This window comes from Mastigoproctus giganteus, chromosome 6 (assembly GCF_048544385.1).
Source record: "Mastigoproctus giganteus isolate SK-2022 chromosome 6, ASM4854438v1, whole genome shotgun sequence".
Classification (NCBI taxonomy): Eukaryota; Metazoa; Arthropoda; class Arachnida; order Uropygi; family Thelyphonidae; genus Mastigoproctus; species Mastigoproctus giganteus.
In genome coordinates this window covers 64,156,247-64,173,709 of record NC_143580.1, presented here as the reverse complement: position 1 = coordinate 64,173,709, position 17,463 = coordinate 64,156,247, and the positions used below count along the sequence as shown (strand labels likewise).

Below are 17,463 nucleotides of genomic sequence, written 5' to 3'. Positions count from 1 at the left end.
ATAATTATTATTAGCCATATGGTGCAAGGAAGCCTGAGGCTTATGCTGCACTAGGCAAAAAAACACCAGATTTCTGAATTACCCAGAGAGAGAGAGAGAGAGAAAAGTAGAAAGGAGGACCCTGGGTGTGTGCCAAGCCAATACTTGCCAGATGTCAGCTCCTGGAGATATGCTGGACAATCACAAATACAGTGAATCTCCACAACAACAAGCAACCAGAGAATAAAAGTCATGATCAACAATAGCCATACCCAAGAAGAAGTTACAGATCAGGTATGATATCCTGGCTCCAATTCCATAGTTAGTAACCTATTCTCTACAGTAATTATTAATCTGCGTAATTCGAGTTCTTTCACTCTTTCAATTAAAAATCCCCAAACTTAGATCTTAATTTTGCACTCGCCCCCACAAAAATCTTATATATAGATTTCCTTGGTCATTTATAATAGTTTATATAAAGACATATGTAAAGTATATAACTTTAGTATATAAACTATTATATACTAAAGGCTAAATCTTAACAAGTAAGAAATTTGTAATTAAATTAACAACTCTATGTAGTCATCATAATTTAACAGTTATGCTGCCTTTACATTTACTAAAGAAGTGATACAGGAAGTACCATGAAACTTTTGAGAATAATCTGTAATTCTTTAAGAAATTGAAGGCAGATTACACTCCACACAGGCTGAAGTGCTCATTATTTTGCCAATTTCCAGTACTTAACCACTGAAACAAAGGAAGGGCAATAGAAATTCATAATTATGCTTTTATGTGGAGAAAAATGCAGTGTGGCCTTTATGCAAAGCCAAAACGCAAGAATTGAAAAAAAGATAGCCAAGATATATAGATAGTAGTATATAGTTGGGTACTGCATAGTAATTAAATTAAATTAATTTAGAAATATACTTAATTTAGCGATGTACTCCTCTACAATATCCTTATTCTTAATCCCCCCTTTTTTGTTGTACTGATTTCCTTTGTAATTGTGTTAATTGGCTTGGTGTTTCTGCATACCTATTCTTAATTTAGTTCAATATTACTCATTCATCAAGCGGTTAGTAGATGTGTTTCAGCTACTAACTGCTTTACTATATTTTCTTTATTTTTCTTACTTTTTCAATCTTTAATACATTAAACTTAATTTCCAATGTTACATAGTAGTGGTGGGTTGAGATGCTAGTGCAACGCTCCCATCTATATCTTGGTTATTTTCTATTTAACTCTGTTCTTAGTTTACAGTATGGCTTTGTTTTGCAAGTGCTTCTTGCTGCTACATGATATTTTCTCACTGCATAAGGGCCACCATTATGCAAATATGTTGCATTGGATCACTGATTATTAGAAGGCTATGCGAATGCACTAATTTGTTTAATGTTCAAAATGCAGTGATTCCGCAAACATTGTAGATCTTTTAGTCATCAGACAAGATGGGACTTAATAGTTGGTTTGTTTTGATTTGTTTCCCATTATGGTCATTTGTTGGGGTGGGATTTTAGCTCTCTAAATAGTGATATTTCCCACAATTTATGTAGTGACATTTCATTCAGGGATGTCATTTAATATTTAAATTAATTTTTTTTCTAATTGGTTATAATTTCTAAATTAATTTAGGAATGTATTTCTCTTCAACATCCTTATTTTTAAATAATTTCTTCTCCCTCCTCTTTCTTTATATCTCTAGTTAAGTATTTTTTTCTTTGTATTCACATCACATAAAAACCAAGGAAGTGAAGCCAGTCGACATTGCTGGACAGTGCAGTGTTGAGTCAGTTTGGTGTGACATAAGCATTGGGAGATCAAAATTGAGAGTAGGAGTGTGCTATAGGCCTAATGACTCTGATGAGTATAATAAGAAACTGTACAGGGAAATAGAGTGGGCCAGTAAATCAGAGTCTTATAATGGGAGATTTTAATTTCCCAGATATTGACTGGAATTTGGGGGCTGGTCACTCACACACTAGCAGGGCTTTTGTGGATTTATTGGATGATTGTTTTCAACATCAGCATGTTCGGGAGGCAACTAGAGGGAGTAATACTCTTGATTTGATTATCAGCAGTGATTCTTCATGCATTAAGAATCTGCAGATAAATGAACCACTAGGTGGCAGTTATCACAGTGTGCTGAAGTGGGATTTACTCAAAGAGGTAACTACCATTAGGGGTAAAGGGAAGGGTTATTGCTTCCGTAAAAGCGACTATGATGGACTGAGACAGTATTTAAATTCTATACAGTGGGACCAACTGATGATGTTACCAACAGCAAATTCAAAATGGGAAGCATTCAAAGAACTTATCTTGGAAGCTACTAGGCTTTACATACCAACTAAGAAATATTGTTCAAGGTTTAGGCCAAAATGGATGAACTAATGAGGCATATGGCAGAGAAGAAAAATGCATGGGATACTTACAAATTAACACATGACACAGAAGCCTATGATAGATACAAGTTGATATGCAACAAAGTTACAAAGGAGGTTAGGCAGGCGAAGGCAGATTACGAGAAATCCTTGGCAAGGGATGCAAAGAAAAACAGCAAAGAGTTCTTTACTTATGTAAACTCTAGAAGGAAGGGGATGAATCAGATTGGTCCACTTGATATTGATGGGTCAACTGTTGATGATCCTGCTCAGGTTGCTAACAAACTAAATGAATATTTTGCATCGACATTCACACATGAGGAGTTATTCAGCGAGGGGAATGCCAGAGGTGTATTCAGCTCTAGCAGTAAGCTACAGAATCTTGAAATAACTGGGAGAAAAGTGGAGGAGAAACTGTTGAAGATAAACACAAGAAAGGCACCCGGGGTGGATGGGATCTATCCAGTTATATTAAAGGAGGCAGCAAAGGAAGTAAGCAAACCCATAGCCATAATTACGAGAGCTTCCTTGGACTCAGGGGAGGTACCCATAGACTGGAAATGTGCAAATGTGACCCCAATTCACAAAGGAGGATCAAAGGCTGACACAAGTAATTATAGACCTGTGAGCTTAACTTCTGTTCCAGGAAAATTAATGGAGGCACTGGTTAAAGAAGCACTGCAGGATCATTTAGACAAGACTTCAGTTATAGCTCGGACACAGCATGGTTTTGTTAAGGGGAAGTCTTGCCTGACCAATTTGATTGGATACTATGATGCAGTCACAAAAGAACTGGATGCAGGGAATAGCTTTGATATTATACACTTGGATCTTAGAAAGGCTTTTGATACTGTTGCACATGGAAGACTGCTACACAAATTGGAGCAGTGTGACATTGGAGGCAAATTGCTGCTATGGATAAAGGGGTGGTTGAGGGGGAGAAGACAGAGAGTGGTAATCAATGGACACTGCTCATCGTGGACTAATGTTATTAGTGGAGTCCCTCAGGGCTCAGTGTTGGGTCCATTATTGTTTTCTGTATTTATAAATGATATTGATGATGGTATATCAAGCTTAATGTCCAAGTTTGCAGACGATACAAAGGTTGGCAGGGTTGTCAAGGACACTACTGACACTATGCTGCTGCAACAGGATCTGGAAAGGTTGAGCAGATGGGCTGAGAGGTGGCAAATGAAGTTTAACATTGACAAATGTAAAGTACTACACATGGGAAACAGCAACCCCAGAGCAACGTATCAACTCTGTGGTACTACACCAACAGTGGTAGAGAATGAAAGGGACTTGGGGGTGGTTGTGCAGGCAGATATGAAGTTCTCTGGGCAGTGCAGACGGGCTGCAAGAGTAGCTCATGGAGTATTGTCAATGATATACAGGAATTTTTCCAGCAGGGATAAGGAGGTGATTATTCCCTTGTATAAGGCAATGGTCAGGCCACACCTAGAGTACTGCATACAGGTCTGGAGGCCTCATTTCAAGAAGGACGTAGAGCTGCTGGAACGAGTACAGAGAAGGGCAACAAGATTAGTGAATTGAACAAAGTTATGCTCTTACGAAGAAAGGCTTAAGTTTTGCAAATTACAGTGTCTGGAGACTAGGCACCAGCGAGGTGATCTGCCAGAGGTGTATAAAGCCTTGAATGGTTTGAGCATGCTCAATGCTGATGGGATTCTTCCTCTAGCTCAGAATAAACACCTGAGAGGGCATAAATTCAAATTGAGGAAAGACAGATGTAGGATAGACGTGCGGAAATTTGCCTTTAGCCAGCGGGTGGTTGGTTGGTGGAACAGACTTCCATCCCTTGTAGTGGAGGTTGATAGCCTAAATAAGTTTAAGGCTCAGCTGAACGAACAAAGGGATGAAGTGGAAGTGGGGTTTTTTTTTTTTTTTTTTTGGCTGATGCTGCATAAGCTTGCTTTCTTGCATCAAATGCCTCTACTAATGCTAATGCTAATCTTACTTGGCTTGGCCTCATTCCACACTTCTTAATTTAGTTCAATTCAATACTACTATATATATATAGAGATAGGTAATTCAGAAAGCTACAAACAACAAAAAATATATGGTATAACATTATCACAATAATATTTCAATTCAAAAATAGAATGCAATGACTTACCTTCCTTGGTGGTGGGACTGGGGTTTGATTCTGATTACTATCAGTATCAGATGTTAATGATAACAAACTTTCAGTAGACTGACCATTGCTTAATTTGTCTTGTTGATTTACAATAGGTGCTGAAATAACACATGCTAAATTTAGGACCATTCATAATAAGAGTGTGAATTTTATTACTATAATTTTACTTCATTAAGTAAAAGCTTTAAAAATAATAATATTAATAAATCTTAAATATGTTATTTTGTGTAGGATAATAATGAATATTTTCTGGGACTATCTTATATGAAGGTGTCTATTAAACATAGTTACTAATCAGTATTCGTAAATTTGTTGTTTCAATCACTCATTGAAGTGAACAAGATAGCGTTGTAAAATATAATATCTTACAAATTAAAGAAAGAGAAATATATACATTTTTATTATAACAATGACGTGGTTGCTGTCCCCCAGACTTGAAGATTAATTCTAAGCGAAGCTTCTGGTACAGTAATACACATTACAAATTACAAATATTGTTTAAGATAGTGGGGTCTCACGCTAATGGAATTAAATTAAGTGGAGTCTATATTTAATGTAAGAGCAAATATACCGTGAAAATAAACATTAGAAAGAGATATAGGATCAGCGCCCACTACCTGAAAGAGCAAGCGAAGATAGCGAGACGGAATAGTGGGGGGTCAACTGATAGAATGCCAAGGGACGGATTGCTCGAGAGACTACAATAGGGGTAACAGTGGGGAGCGGTTCTGGTTTACCGTAAACAGAGTGGAGGTGGTCATTTTATAATAGGGCGAGACGAATCAAGTAAATGGACGCAGGTGTTTTCTGTTGTTGTTGTTGTTGTTATTTGGTTTTTAGGAGCATTAGCAACTAAGGCCATATTGCTCCGGGATATGCGGTGGTCATTCCCTGAATGACCTTTCCGCATCCTCCGTATTTGGTGGTGACGGGCTCGAACCCCGGTCTAATCAAGAAGCGTGTGCTACGCACTGCTGCTCCTTCCCACCTGGCTACGGAGGCGCCTCAGGTGTTTTCTGGATGGTTCTGGAAAGATTCTGAGCTTCCGGATGTACAAAGAAAGTTCGAGAAATTTCTGGAAACCGGAAGTCCTCTCTACACCGGAATGAGCTCGACCTTTTGCCTATTGCACATCACGTGCAATAGGCAAATGAGAATGGAGATGATGATGGGGAGATCCTGCAGCCTACAGAGAGAAATAAAGTAAAGGGAAGCGACTCCTACCGAATGATCTGGCACAGCGAAGAAAGATATGACACCAGGAATGATCGGCGAAGCGATTAGTATCCCTGGCAGATGTTAGCAGTTTCGAAGCTGAAGAAGAGCGATCTCAGACTGATGGTGGACCCCGATGCAGAGCAGAAAGTCAAAGACCAATCCTTGTATTAGCTGAGGAATTCAGCTCACCAGAAGTAAGTGCTTAACGGCATGTATACCATTAGGTAATACAAAAGACTGTAGCTAAAGATAGATAATGGTTAAAGGGAATTCTTTTGGGATACATGTAGTTAATTCAATACTTATTCTATAGATAAGTGCAGAAATATATGGATCGATTAAAAAAAAAAAAAAAGGTTAGTTCATAGTTATGTTTCATCTGCCTAACTTTAATGAATGTAGAATAACAACTTTTTGGAAGGGTTAATCAATAGAGCTGACAGAGTTATGTTAACATGTATAACGTCCCAGAAGTAGAGGAGTGGCTTTATCTTCAAACAGGCCTATGGGGCTGGGAAATTCCATACTGCAATAATTAAAGACAAACACCAGCCAAGGAATTAAAAATAAAATATACAGAAATAAAATATAATGAAAACACTATCGGAAGACTAAAATATTACAATAAATTACGATAAAATAAACTACGATAAAAACGTTAAAAATATAGTTAAAAATACCGAAGCAATAAAATTATCTAAAATAAACTGGATTAAAAGCGGTAAAACCTGAAGCTTTCGGAGACTGCTGTCTCCTTCTTCAACAGTATACTATTACTGCAATGGCACATCCTTAAGAAGCAGGCCCATGGCACTCATGCACGTGGTCCATCAGACACATGGTCGACATTCCCCATGCGTATCGGAAAAGGAAGTGGCTCGGGAGCATGTGGAAAAAGCTGGGTCCCTCTCGTTTCTGGATGTCCTGGTTAGCAGAGATGGGTCTAGAATAAAGACAACGATTTATAGAAAGCCTATGTGCCGTGGCCAGTATGTTCATTACAGCTCGGCACAGGCTTATCATCATAAGAATAGTGTAGCCAGGGCGTTGTTGAATAGGGTGGGGACCCACTGTAGTACCCCCGAGGATAAGGAAATGGAAATTTTCAGAGTCACGGCAGACCTCAGGAAGTGTGGGTACCCCCAGAGGGTCTTGGCCAAATATATTTATAGGGTAGAGTCCAATCGTAGGGAGTCGCCTACCCCTGTGGCTACCGCATACATTCCTTACTATCCGGGCCTTTCAGAACGCATTGTACGGGCACTGCGGGAGTGTCAGACCTGCTGTGTGCAACTTCCGGGACAGAGATTGCACACAGTGGTGTCTCAAGTTAAAGATCCCATAGCCCAGGACTAGTAGTGTGGTCTATGAGATTAAGTGCCTGGATTGTGAGGAGTGTTATGTGGGGGAGACGGGGCGACGTTTAAAAGACAATCTGCGGGAGCACATGACTGCTATTAAGACTGCTAATTATGCGAGGTCTGCTGTGGCAGAGCATTTCTGGGAGAAGCAGCATCGGATCTCCCCTGAAGACGCGGTCATTACAGACCGTGCCCATGGATTTTGGGAATGCAAGTGGCTCGAGAGCTTGCGAATCGGTTCATCCAGTCGTAATAATATTAACAGGGACAGGGGGACACGTTTACACCCCGTTTGAGGTGGTTGTCTTCAGACGGGATGACCGGTTCTGTTTGACACTCTCCTGAGCCACTTCCTTTTCCGATACGCGTGGGGAATGCCGACCATGTGTCTGATGGACCACGTGCACGAGTGCCATGGGCCTGCTTCTTAAGGATGTGTCATTGCAGTAATAGTATACTGTTGAAGAAGGAGACAGCAGTCTCTGAAAGCTTCAGGTTTTATCGCTTTTAATCCAGTTTATTTTAGATAATTTTATTGCTTCGGTATTTTTAACTATATTTTTAACGTAGTTTATTTTATTGAAATTTATTATAATATTTTAGTCTTCCGATAGTATTTTCATTATATTTTATTTCTGTATATTTTATTTTTAATTCCTTGGCTGGTGTTTGTCTTTAATTATTGCAGTATAGAGGAGTGGCGCTGCTAACTGCAGATAGCCGAGATTTTCCTTGAAAATCCAAAGGTGAGACAGAACCATTAAAATTTAAATGGTAGCTTTATTAATGTTAAGCTGAGATTTGTCCAGAGAAACTTATCAATCAGATGGTTAGCTTAAGAAGAAGAGAATTGTATTAGTGAAGGATTAAAGGAAAGATATGTGTAATAACTGTAGAAATAAATGTGATTGTTTTAATGAACTTTAATTGAGAAAAAATATATATATATATAAACGCAAGAGAGTGTTACTGGTCCAATGGCAAGAAGAAGATGATGTATAGGAAAGCCTAATGACCAGGATCGTAATCCATGCCATGTACTAATATCAAGTGAATAATGTGTAATGATTTGCTAGATTTCTTTTTTTTCTTTGTAAAATATGTATAATAAACTAATTGTATATATTGTAGAGAAACTGTGTTTGTCATTTTAACAACCAGCCTGAACAAACAAAGAGGGGATCATAACCACTGCTATTCCCTAGAGCCAGTTTCTTCTGTGAGATAACAAGTCAGATGCAAAGTGGGGTATAGTAAGAAAAAGAATAATAATAAATAATATAGTAAATAAAGAAATATAGAAACAAGTAATAAACATATATAAACCACCCCACCCCCACATTGTTCAGTGTAGTGTGTAATTTCTGTATTGGTCTGGCTACAATTTTAAATTCAGTATCTTTAAAGAATCTGTTGTTTGTGCCACTGTTCAACATATAGGACAGAAATAAAGTATTTTTTGATATTACTATTGTTGGTTGGTGTATTTTTTTTGTATTTTATCCTTAGCTTGTACCCAAATTCTGTCTATTGTAGCAAGTGAGTAACCCCTGTTTAAGAATCTGCTGGTTAATATTTGTATTTCTGAGTGCAAAGCAGATTCTGCTGTTGAATATTTATAAGCATTGAGAAATTGATTAAAGATAATTGATCTTTTGTAGGTGAATGGGTGATAGCTGTTATAATGTAGAAGCATACCGGTGTTTGTAAGTTTACGATAATGTTAAATTGGATTTTATTCGCATCCTGAGTAAGCGTGAAATTTAGAAAATTTAATGACTTAGTATCTGTTTTCTCCCTTTCCAATGTAAATTTGAGTCTAGGTTTTATTTGGTTTGATTTTTTTTAGGAGCATTAGCAACTAAGGCCATATTGCTCCGGGATATGCGGTGGTCATTCCCTGACCTTTCCGAATCCTCCGTATTTGGTGGTGACGGGCTCGAACCCCGGTCTAATCAAGAAGCGTGTGCTACGCACTGCTGCTCCTTCCCACCTGGCTACGGAGCTTTTGAGTCTAGAATGAATATTATTAAACGACTGTAAAACGACTGTAATAGTGCTACTATTGGTAATGACTAGAATGTCGTCTAAATACCTCTCATAGTATGTGATACGGGGTAGAAAAGGCATCAAATGTATATGTTCAATCGTTGAGAGATAGATCTCTGATATTAGGCCGCTCAGGCTTAATCCCATTGGCAAACCTCAACGTTTACATTCGTATATAACGAGGTAACATCTAGTGAGAATAAATTATCATTACCGCCAAGTCTACAGTCCTTAAGGTTATTAAATAGTGTATCGAGTTCTTAAACCCAAATTGTATCACCTGTCTAAAGGGTTTTATAATGCTATATACATGTGTGGCCAAGGATGAAAATGACGAGTTTCTGTACGAATCAATAAGACGAATGGGAAAGCTGGTCTTATGTAATTTTACCTGACTGAGGAGGGTCAAGACACCTTCATACAAGTTCTAACACAGTGTTGTGAGCTTGTGACCAAATGCATACGAGTTGTGTGATGACCCTCCCATCACATATGCACAACGGTCTACTGCAGAATACTTCAGCTAGTTCGTGAACATCCCCTCGCCCAACATTAAACAAACCGACATATCAACAAGTTACAAATCTTTCCTGATATACACTATCGCAGGACCAGATTTCACTTTTATCGTAAGGATTAAATTTCAATTTACCACCTCAAAAACTACCTAAAAACATTGCATAATTGATATTGAATTTGGACTTCGTAATGTTTCACAAAAAGATTTATTTATTCAACAAGTTAACTAGGTGGTGAATAACATAAAAGAAATGAGACTTTCTAAATTGAATACACACGACAGTTCTGCTTCATACTATCAAAAAGGATAAAACATATAAAACAGTTAAAAATTGAAAAACTTTTAGCAACATTCATAATAAGAATGTGAACATTATTACTATATCGTGGATGGCATGCAGTGTTGGGTACTTTGGTGTGACATAAGCACTATGAAAACAAAAATGTGAGTAGGAGTGCATTATAAACTGAATGACTGGTGAGTACAACAAACAAATGTACAGAGAAATAGAGTGGGCCAGTAAATCAGAATGTCTTATAATGGGGATTTTAACTTTTCAGATATTGACTGAAACTTGTGGTTGGTCACTCACACACTAGCAAGACTTTTGTCGATTTATGGAATGACTGTTTTCTATAACAGCATGTTAGAGGGGCAACAAGAGACAGAAAGCAATACACTTTATCTGATTATCACCAGTGATTCTTCATGCATTAAGAATCTGCAGAGAAAAGAGGTGGCAGTGATCAGTGTATTGATGTTGGATTTGCTTAAAGATGTAACTAACATCAAAGGGTAACGAGAAGGATTTTTGCTTTTGTAAAGAAGACTACAGTGGTCCCATACAGTTTTTAAATTCTATACAGTGGGACCAACTAATGTTGTCACCAACAAATTCTAACTTGGAAGCATTCAGGGAAATAATCATAAAAGTTACTAGGCTCTTCATACCAACTAAGAAATACAGTTTAAGGCTTAGACCTAAATGAATGGCATGAACTACTGAGACACATGGCTGAGATTCTAACTTTAGCATTAGTAGAGGCATATGATGCAAGAAAGCAAGATTATAAGCATCAGCCAAGGAAAAAAAAAACATTCCCATTTCACTGATCCATTCATTCTAAATGTTTGTCTAGTTCTGCCTTGAATTTATTTTTTAAGCTAACAACTTCCACAACAACAGATGGAAGTTTGTTCCAGCAATCAACCACCCGCTGGCTAAAGGCAAATTTCCACATATCTATTCTATAACTGTCTTTTCTCAGTTTGAATCTCTGCCCCCCTCAGGTTTGTAATCTGATCAAGAGGAAGAATCCTAGTAGCATTCAGCCTGCTCAATCCATTCAAGGCCTTATACACCTAGATCAGATCACCACCTGGAGCATTCAGGGAAATAATCATAAAAGCTAATAGGCTTTTCATACCAACTAAGAAATACGCTTTAAGGCTTAGACCTAAATAGATGTCACACGAACTACTGAGACACATGGCTGAGAAGAAAAATGCATGGGATGAATATAAATTATCAGGTGATATAGATGCCTATGGTAGTTATAAAGTAGCCTGCAATCAAGCCACAAAGGAGGTCAGTCAAGCCAAAGCTTATTACGAGAAGTCACTGGCAAAGAACAGCAGCAAAAACTTCTTTACTTATATTAACAGTAGAAGGAAGGGGCTGAGTCACATTGGCCCGCTTGATGTCAACAGTTTAACTGTGAATGATCCTGCTTAGGTTTCTGAAAGGACGAGCAGGTAATTGCATCTACATTCAAACACAAGGAATTATTTATGGAGGGAGATGCCAAAAGTTTATTAAATTCTTAACAGAGAGCTAAATGATTTTGTGATACTGAAAGTGGATGAGAAATTTTGAAAGTTAAACATAAAAAAGGCAACTGGGATGGTTGGGATTAATCCAATTATATTAATGGAAGGAGCAAAGGAGGTAAGTAAACCCTTAGTTATAATTAATGAGGGTATCTTTGGATTCAGGGTAGGTTCCTATGTACTGGAGACATGAAAATGTATTCCTAATTCATAAAGGGGGATCACAAGGTGACATGAGTAATTACAGACCTGTCAGCATAATGCCTGTTCCAGGAAAAATAATGGAGTCACTGGTTAAAGAAGTAATGAAGGACCATCTAGACAGGAATGTAATTATACTGTAGTGACAGCATAGATTTGTTAAGGGATGGTCTTGTCTGCCCAATTTGATTGGATAATATGATGCAATGACCAAGGAACTGGATGCAAAAATAATTTTGATATCATACACTTGGATTTCAGGAATGTTTTTGATACTGTTACACATAAAAGACTGCTGTACAAACTGGAGCAATGTGGCATTAAGGGCAAGTTACTGCACTGGATAAATGGATGGTTGGGTCGAAGAAGACAAAGAGTTAATATAACAGGCTTAGTGTCTAAGGGCGCCTCCATAGCCAGGTGAGCAGGAGCAGCAGTGTGTAGCACATGCTTCTTGATTAGACCGGGGTTTGAGCCTGTGACCACCAAATACTGATGATGCGGAAAGGTCAGGGAATGACCACCACATATCCCCGGAGCAATATGGCCTTAGTTGCTAATGCTCCTAAAAACCAAATAACAAACAAACAAACAATGTCTAAGTCTGCAGGGTGGTTAATGACAGTAATGATGGTATGCTACTGCAACAAGATCTAGAAAAATTAGTTTGAAGGGCCAAGAAATAGCAGTTGAAGTTTGAAAAATGCAAGGTACAGCATTCAGGACAGTGGAAAATGAAAAACACCTGGGGTAATTGTGCAGTAAGATATGAAATTCTCTGAACAGTGCAGACAGGCTGCCAGGACAGCTCATGGGGTTTTGTTAATGAAATATAGAAACTTTGCTGGCAGGGATGAGTGATCATCCTGTTGTATAAGGCCATGGTTAGGCTGCATTTTGAGTACTGTATATTGGTGTGGAGGCCTCACTTTAGCAAGGATGTAGATCTGATGGAATGGGTGCAGAGAAAGGTAACAAGATTAGTGAGTGCAGTGTCTGGAGAGTAAGCACCTGCAAGGAAATATGACTGAGGTATTTGAGGGTTTGAATGGATTGAGTAAGATAAATGTAGTTGGCATTCTTCCACTTGCTGAGACCACACAGAAGTGGGAAGGATGGTTGCAGAATAGATGAATGGCAGTTTGCCTTCATTTAGTGGGTGGTTGATTGTAGGAACAGGATTCCATTTGTTGTTGTGGAAGTGGGTGGTTTGAATAAATTCAAGGAAGAACAAGACAATTTCCTGGAGGGTATGGATGGGTGAAGTGTAGTTTTTTTTTGGCTGATGATGATGGTGCAAGAAAGCAAGCTTTCTTCCACCATCATTTTGCTCCTCTACCACAGATTATCTGCAATAATCTGTGGTGGAAAAGCTAAATGTCAGAGCTGTTAATCCATATAATCCCAAAAATGTTCTATGGGAGTTATATCCGGCAAATTGCAGCCAAAGTAGCACCTGGAAGTCATTCGTGTTTAGTGAACCCAATTTTTAACAATACTGAGAATGTGGCAGGGCACATTATTATCCTGTTGGAACACACCTCTCCCATCTGGGAACACAGTCACCATGATTGATCAGCCACAAGATAGGTAAGTTTAACATTCAGAGTGCAGTCTAGGGGTATGCAGGCTCCAAGGAAAACATTCCCCCATACCAAAACACTATCACAACCTGCTTGTTTCTGTTGTACCAGGAAATGTGATACATCAGAAAGGGCAATTTTTTTTTCAGTCATCAATCATCCAATGATGTAGTTCAGATGTAAACTTTGGGCATCGTTGGCAATGGGTGGCTGTAAGCTTGGGAAACTTAACTAGATGCCTACTCTGGCAGCTTATACAGAGGAAGTTTCACTGGATTGTGGTCTTGTAAACACTGCTGGTTGTCCTCTAGTTAAAGTCCATGGTCAGCTCCTCCACTGAGTTTGCTGTTGGCATTCATAATGAGAGGAAGAGTTTTCATAGCATTCCTAAGTCTAAAGTGCAAGGAGAACATAAAGATTAGAGAGGTTAGATAATTGCTAACAATTAATTTCTTTAATATATTGTAAAGTTTATTTTGATATAAGTTATTTTTTTTCTGTAATAGTTTGTAAATTTAACTTTTATAATACTATAAATATAATTTTTTAAAAGTTACTTTTTGTGATATTTAGTAAATTTAACAATGGTTGTGACAAGATCCACCTTGAACACTTCGTAAGAGGATATCATAACATACAGAAATAGTTGATCGTAATTTCTGGGTGAATCATGATTTTATCGATTGCAGAATCTGTGGCATATATTCAAAGTTCATATATGATTATCCTAGTGGATAATCAAAGCTCACCCGGTGATTCTTTTCTTTGTCACCGTTGTACAGAGTGTACCAATCTTAAGTTAAAATTTGGTTCATTGCTACAACAATTTGAGTCACTGACTTGCTTGTGCCAAGATTGTCGCCATTGGGAGAGTAATTTAGTGTGTATTAGCTGCCTGTAGTCTGTATAGGGGATTAACAGGCAATAAGTATTGTGGGGTTCTGGTGATCTGGCTGCAGCATCTGCCAGTTCATTTCTCCTGATCCAAATGTGGCTTGGAATCCAGCAGAAATGAATGTCGAATGAACACTTAGACAGAGAATGTAGCGTCTGCTGAATCCGAGTCACGAATGGATGAGGATTATACATCATCCCCGATAAAGCCTGCAGTGTACTTAGAGAGTCAGTGTACACCATACACCTTTGATACTTGTGGGTTTTAATGTGGTTCAATGCTAACTCTATAGTATACAACTCAGCTGTATATATGCTGCATTCTTGGGGAATCTTCCCAGATATAGTACGACCTAGAAAGATAACAGCAGTTCTGATAAACAATTTCGACTTTGAGCCATCAGTGGCCTTACCCCAATTTTTCATGGAGAAGTAGCATAATGGTAAGCGAGCATGCCAGGGTGGAAGTGGTTGCCTTGGTGACTGGGCAACCTTGTCTACCATGATGTCGAGTTCTCTGAGCAGCTCTTGGACACGGATACCAAAGGGATGGTTGGCAGTCTGACGAGTGTTAAATAGATTTTCCCATCGTGGCTCAAAAATGGATGCCCACGTAGGGAATATAGGGAATGATGAGTTTCAGTATGGTGTGTATAATGTATTTAGGAAGGTAGGCATATAGAAGGGGGTGTGATGGGGTCATGCTTCTTATCAAAAGCAGCCTGAGCACGATGAAAGCTTTCCCTGATTCAGATGTTTCGCATGCTAGTATAGAATCTGTATGGTGTGAGATAGTTGAAAGCAAAGGTATAATGAGAGTAGGAGTAATCTACAGGCCAAGTGACTGTGAAGATTATGATGACAGCCTCTACATGCATATGAAATGGGCAAGTAAGCGTGAATGTCTTATTATGGGTGATTTTAATTTACCTCTAATTGATTGGAGCAAGTGGGAAGGAAACTCCACACAGGGGACAAAATCTTTAAATCAACTAGATCAGTGGTTCCCAAATTACTGAAATCTACAGATCCCTTCAAAAATCAAAAAAGTTTATGGACTCCTTCAGAAATCAAAATTTGTGGACTGCTATATATATGCACACATATATATGAAGTAAAAGTAATAAATCTATTGAAAAGTGCGAAGATGGAGCCGTAAATATATATACACACATATATATATATATATATATATATAATGTATTCATAACAAGTAGTTGTAGTGAATAGAAACGGCTTAAAAATAATGATAATTAAAAATTGGTATGGATTAGGGACAAGGGGCACTGCTTGTAAATAGCAGAAATACCAAACAACTATAATGAAATATAGATAAGTAGATTAGAGTAAAAATGGAGGAATTCTGACCACATCAGATGTATTAACAAAGGAAAAAATAAATAGGTACCTATAAAATAAAAAAAGAATAATTTGTTTGCTTTTTCATTCCTTGTGGTTGTTTATTTTATTTTTATTTCTTTATTTAATCTTATCTTAATTTTTACTTTTATTTTTAACTTTATACTTAAGCTGGGTTTCATTCCTTTCTTTGTTGGTCTCTGTCGGGTCAGCTAAGTAATATTCGTTAGCCTACTTTTTTACCTCTTGCTACGTATATTTCATATCAGAAACAGAGGCATTGCTTCTTGCTATATTTCCATTGGTTTTGGCTGCTGATCCTATATATATACACGAGGTCTGTCTGGAAAGTATCCAGCCATATGTAATATAAAAAAAAAAAAAGTAACTTACCTACGACAATGGCACCTTAGTCCCCTTCAAAGTGCTCCCCTTGGGATCTCACACACTTATCTCAGCGTTGCTTCCACTTTTCAAAACAATCTGCAAAGTCCTTTTTTGGGATCATCATCAGCTGTCTCATCGCGTTCTCCTTAATCTCGTCTGTGGTCAGAAATCTCCTCCCTTTTAACGGCGATTTTAGCTTTGGGAAAAGCCAGAGTCAAAGACCCATGACTCATCTCCGGTTATGACCTTTTTGAGGAAATCTGGGTTATTGTTAGCGGTTTCAAGCAAGTCCCATGCAACTTCAGCACAAAATTCCTTCTGACCTTGTGAGAGGAGCCGCGGAACAAATTTTGCGGCCACATGTTTCATGCCAAGATCCATCGAAATCTCTGAAACAATAGTCTGTGGAATCCCCCACACCTTCTAATTCTCTCATTGTCAATAGCTGATTTTTGTTGATTGCAGCTCGCATGCATTCAACATTTTTGGGTGTTCTGCTTGTTGAAGGTCTTTCAGAATGCGGATCACTTTTAACTGATTCCCGCCCATCTTTGAAGCGTCAATACCACATTTTTATCTGTGCTTAACTCATTGAATCATCTCCAAAAGCCTTTTTAATCATTCTAATAGTTTGAGGCGTGAATCATCTCCAAAAGCCTTTTTAATCATTCTAATAGTTTCCACAGACAAATGTCCAAGTTTGAAGCAAAACTTGATGCAGATTCGCTGATCTACTTGCTCAGTTATTGTGAATGCGACGGTCACACAGTAGACAAACTCACTCAACGGCATCTCACTGATGACTGACTAGCCCACAAGAGAGTGACTATTCACGGATGAGCAGTAAGGCCTCCTCTGACGAGCTGCTAAGTTACAACAATGCTACACGACCGGTTCTCAAGATATTCAAAAGGGCTGGATACTTTCCGGACAGACCTCGTATGTATATGTGGATAAGTAGATTAGAGTATAAATGGAGGAATGCTGACTGCATCGGATGTATTAACAATGGAAAAAAATCATTGGATCTATAGCATTAAGCACTATATGTATTTTTATTTAATTTTATTTTAATTTACCTTTTATTTTACAGCTACCTATTTTCCATAATATATCTGATATGGACAGCATTCCTCCATTTATATTCTAATCGATGAAGGCTGTTCTGAAAATACATGGACTGAGATTGTTGCTCTGAGGGCATCACTTGGGAGGTTGGTATGGGTCTCCTTTTCGAAATAGCATCTTTCACATTCTATACACCCTTTACAGGGTAGCTTCTGAAACACGTGCTGCAGCCCATTTTCTGAAAGGTGTTGCAGGGTAGCAGATGTGGCAGATTTCACTTCTTCATTTGTGCTAAATTTTTTTTCTTCTCAACTCCTTTCTGAAGCTTGGGAAAGCCCAGAAATCGCATGGTGCCAGGTGTACGCTGTATGAAGGGTGGTCTAGTGGTTGACCACCAATTTTCACTAAAGCTTGCATTGCTGGTTGTGTGATATGTGGCCCAGCATTATCTTGAAGGAAAAACTATTCTTGATTA

General features: G+C 38.2%; 1 protein-coding gene across 3 annotated transcripts in view; it reads right to left on the bottom strand.

Annotated features, from left to right (window-relative positions):
- The window catches only part of Asap (ArfGAP domain of ASAP), a 673,774-nt gene that overhangs the window by 30,554 nt on the left and 625,757 nt on the right, over positions 1-17,463 (bottom strand). For all 3 annotated transcript variants that reach the window (XM_090375988.1, XM_090375990.1, XM_090375989.1), the window contains one exon: positions 4,498-4,616. In XM_090375988.1, coding sequence (XP_090232114.1) covers positions 4,498-4,616 — 119 coding nt within the window. The remainder of the gene's footprint in view (positions 1-4,497; positions 4,617-17,463) is intronic.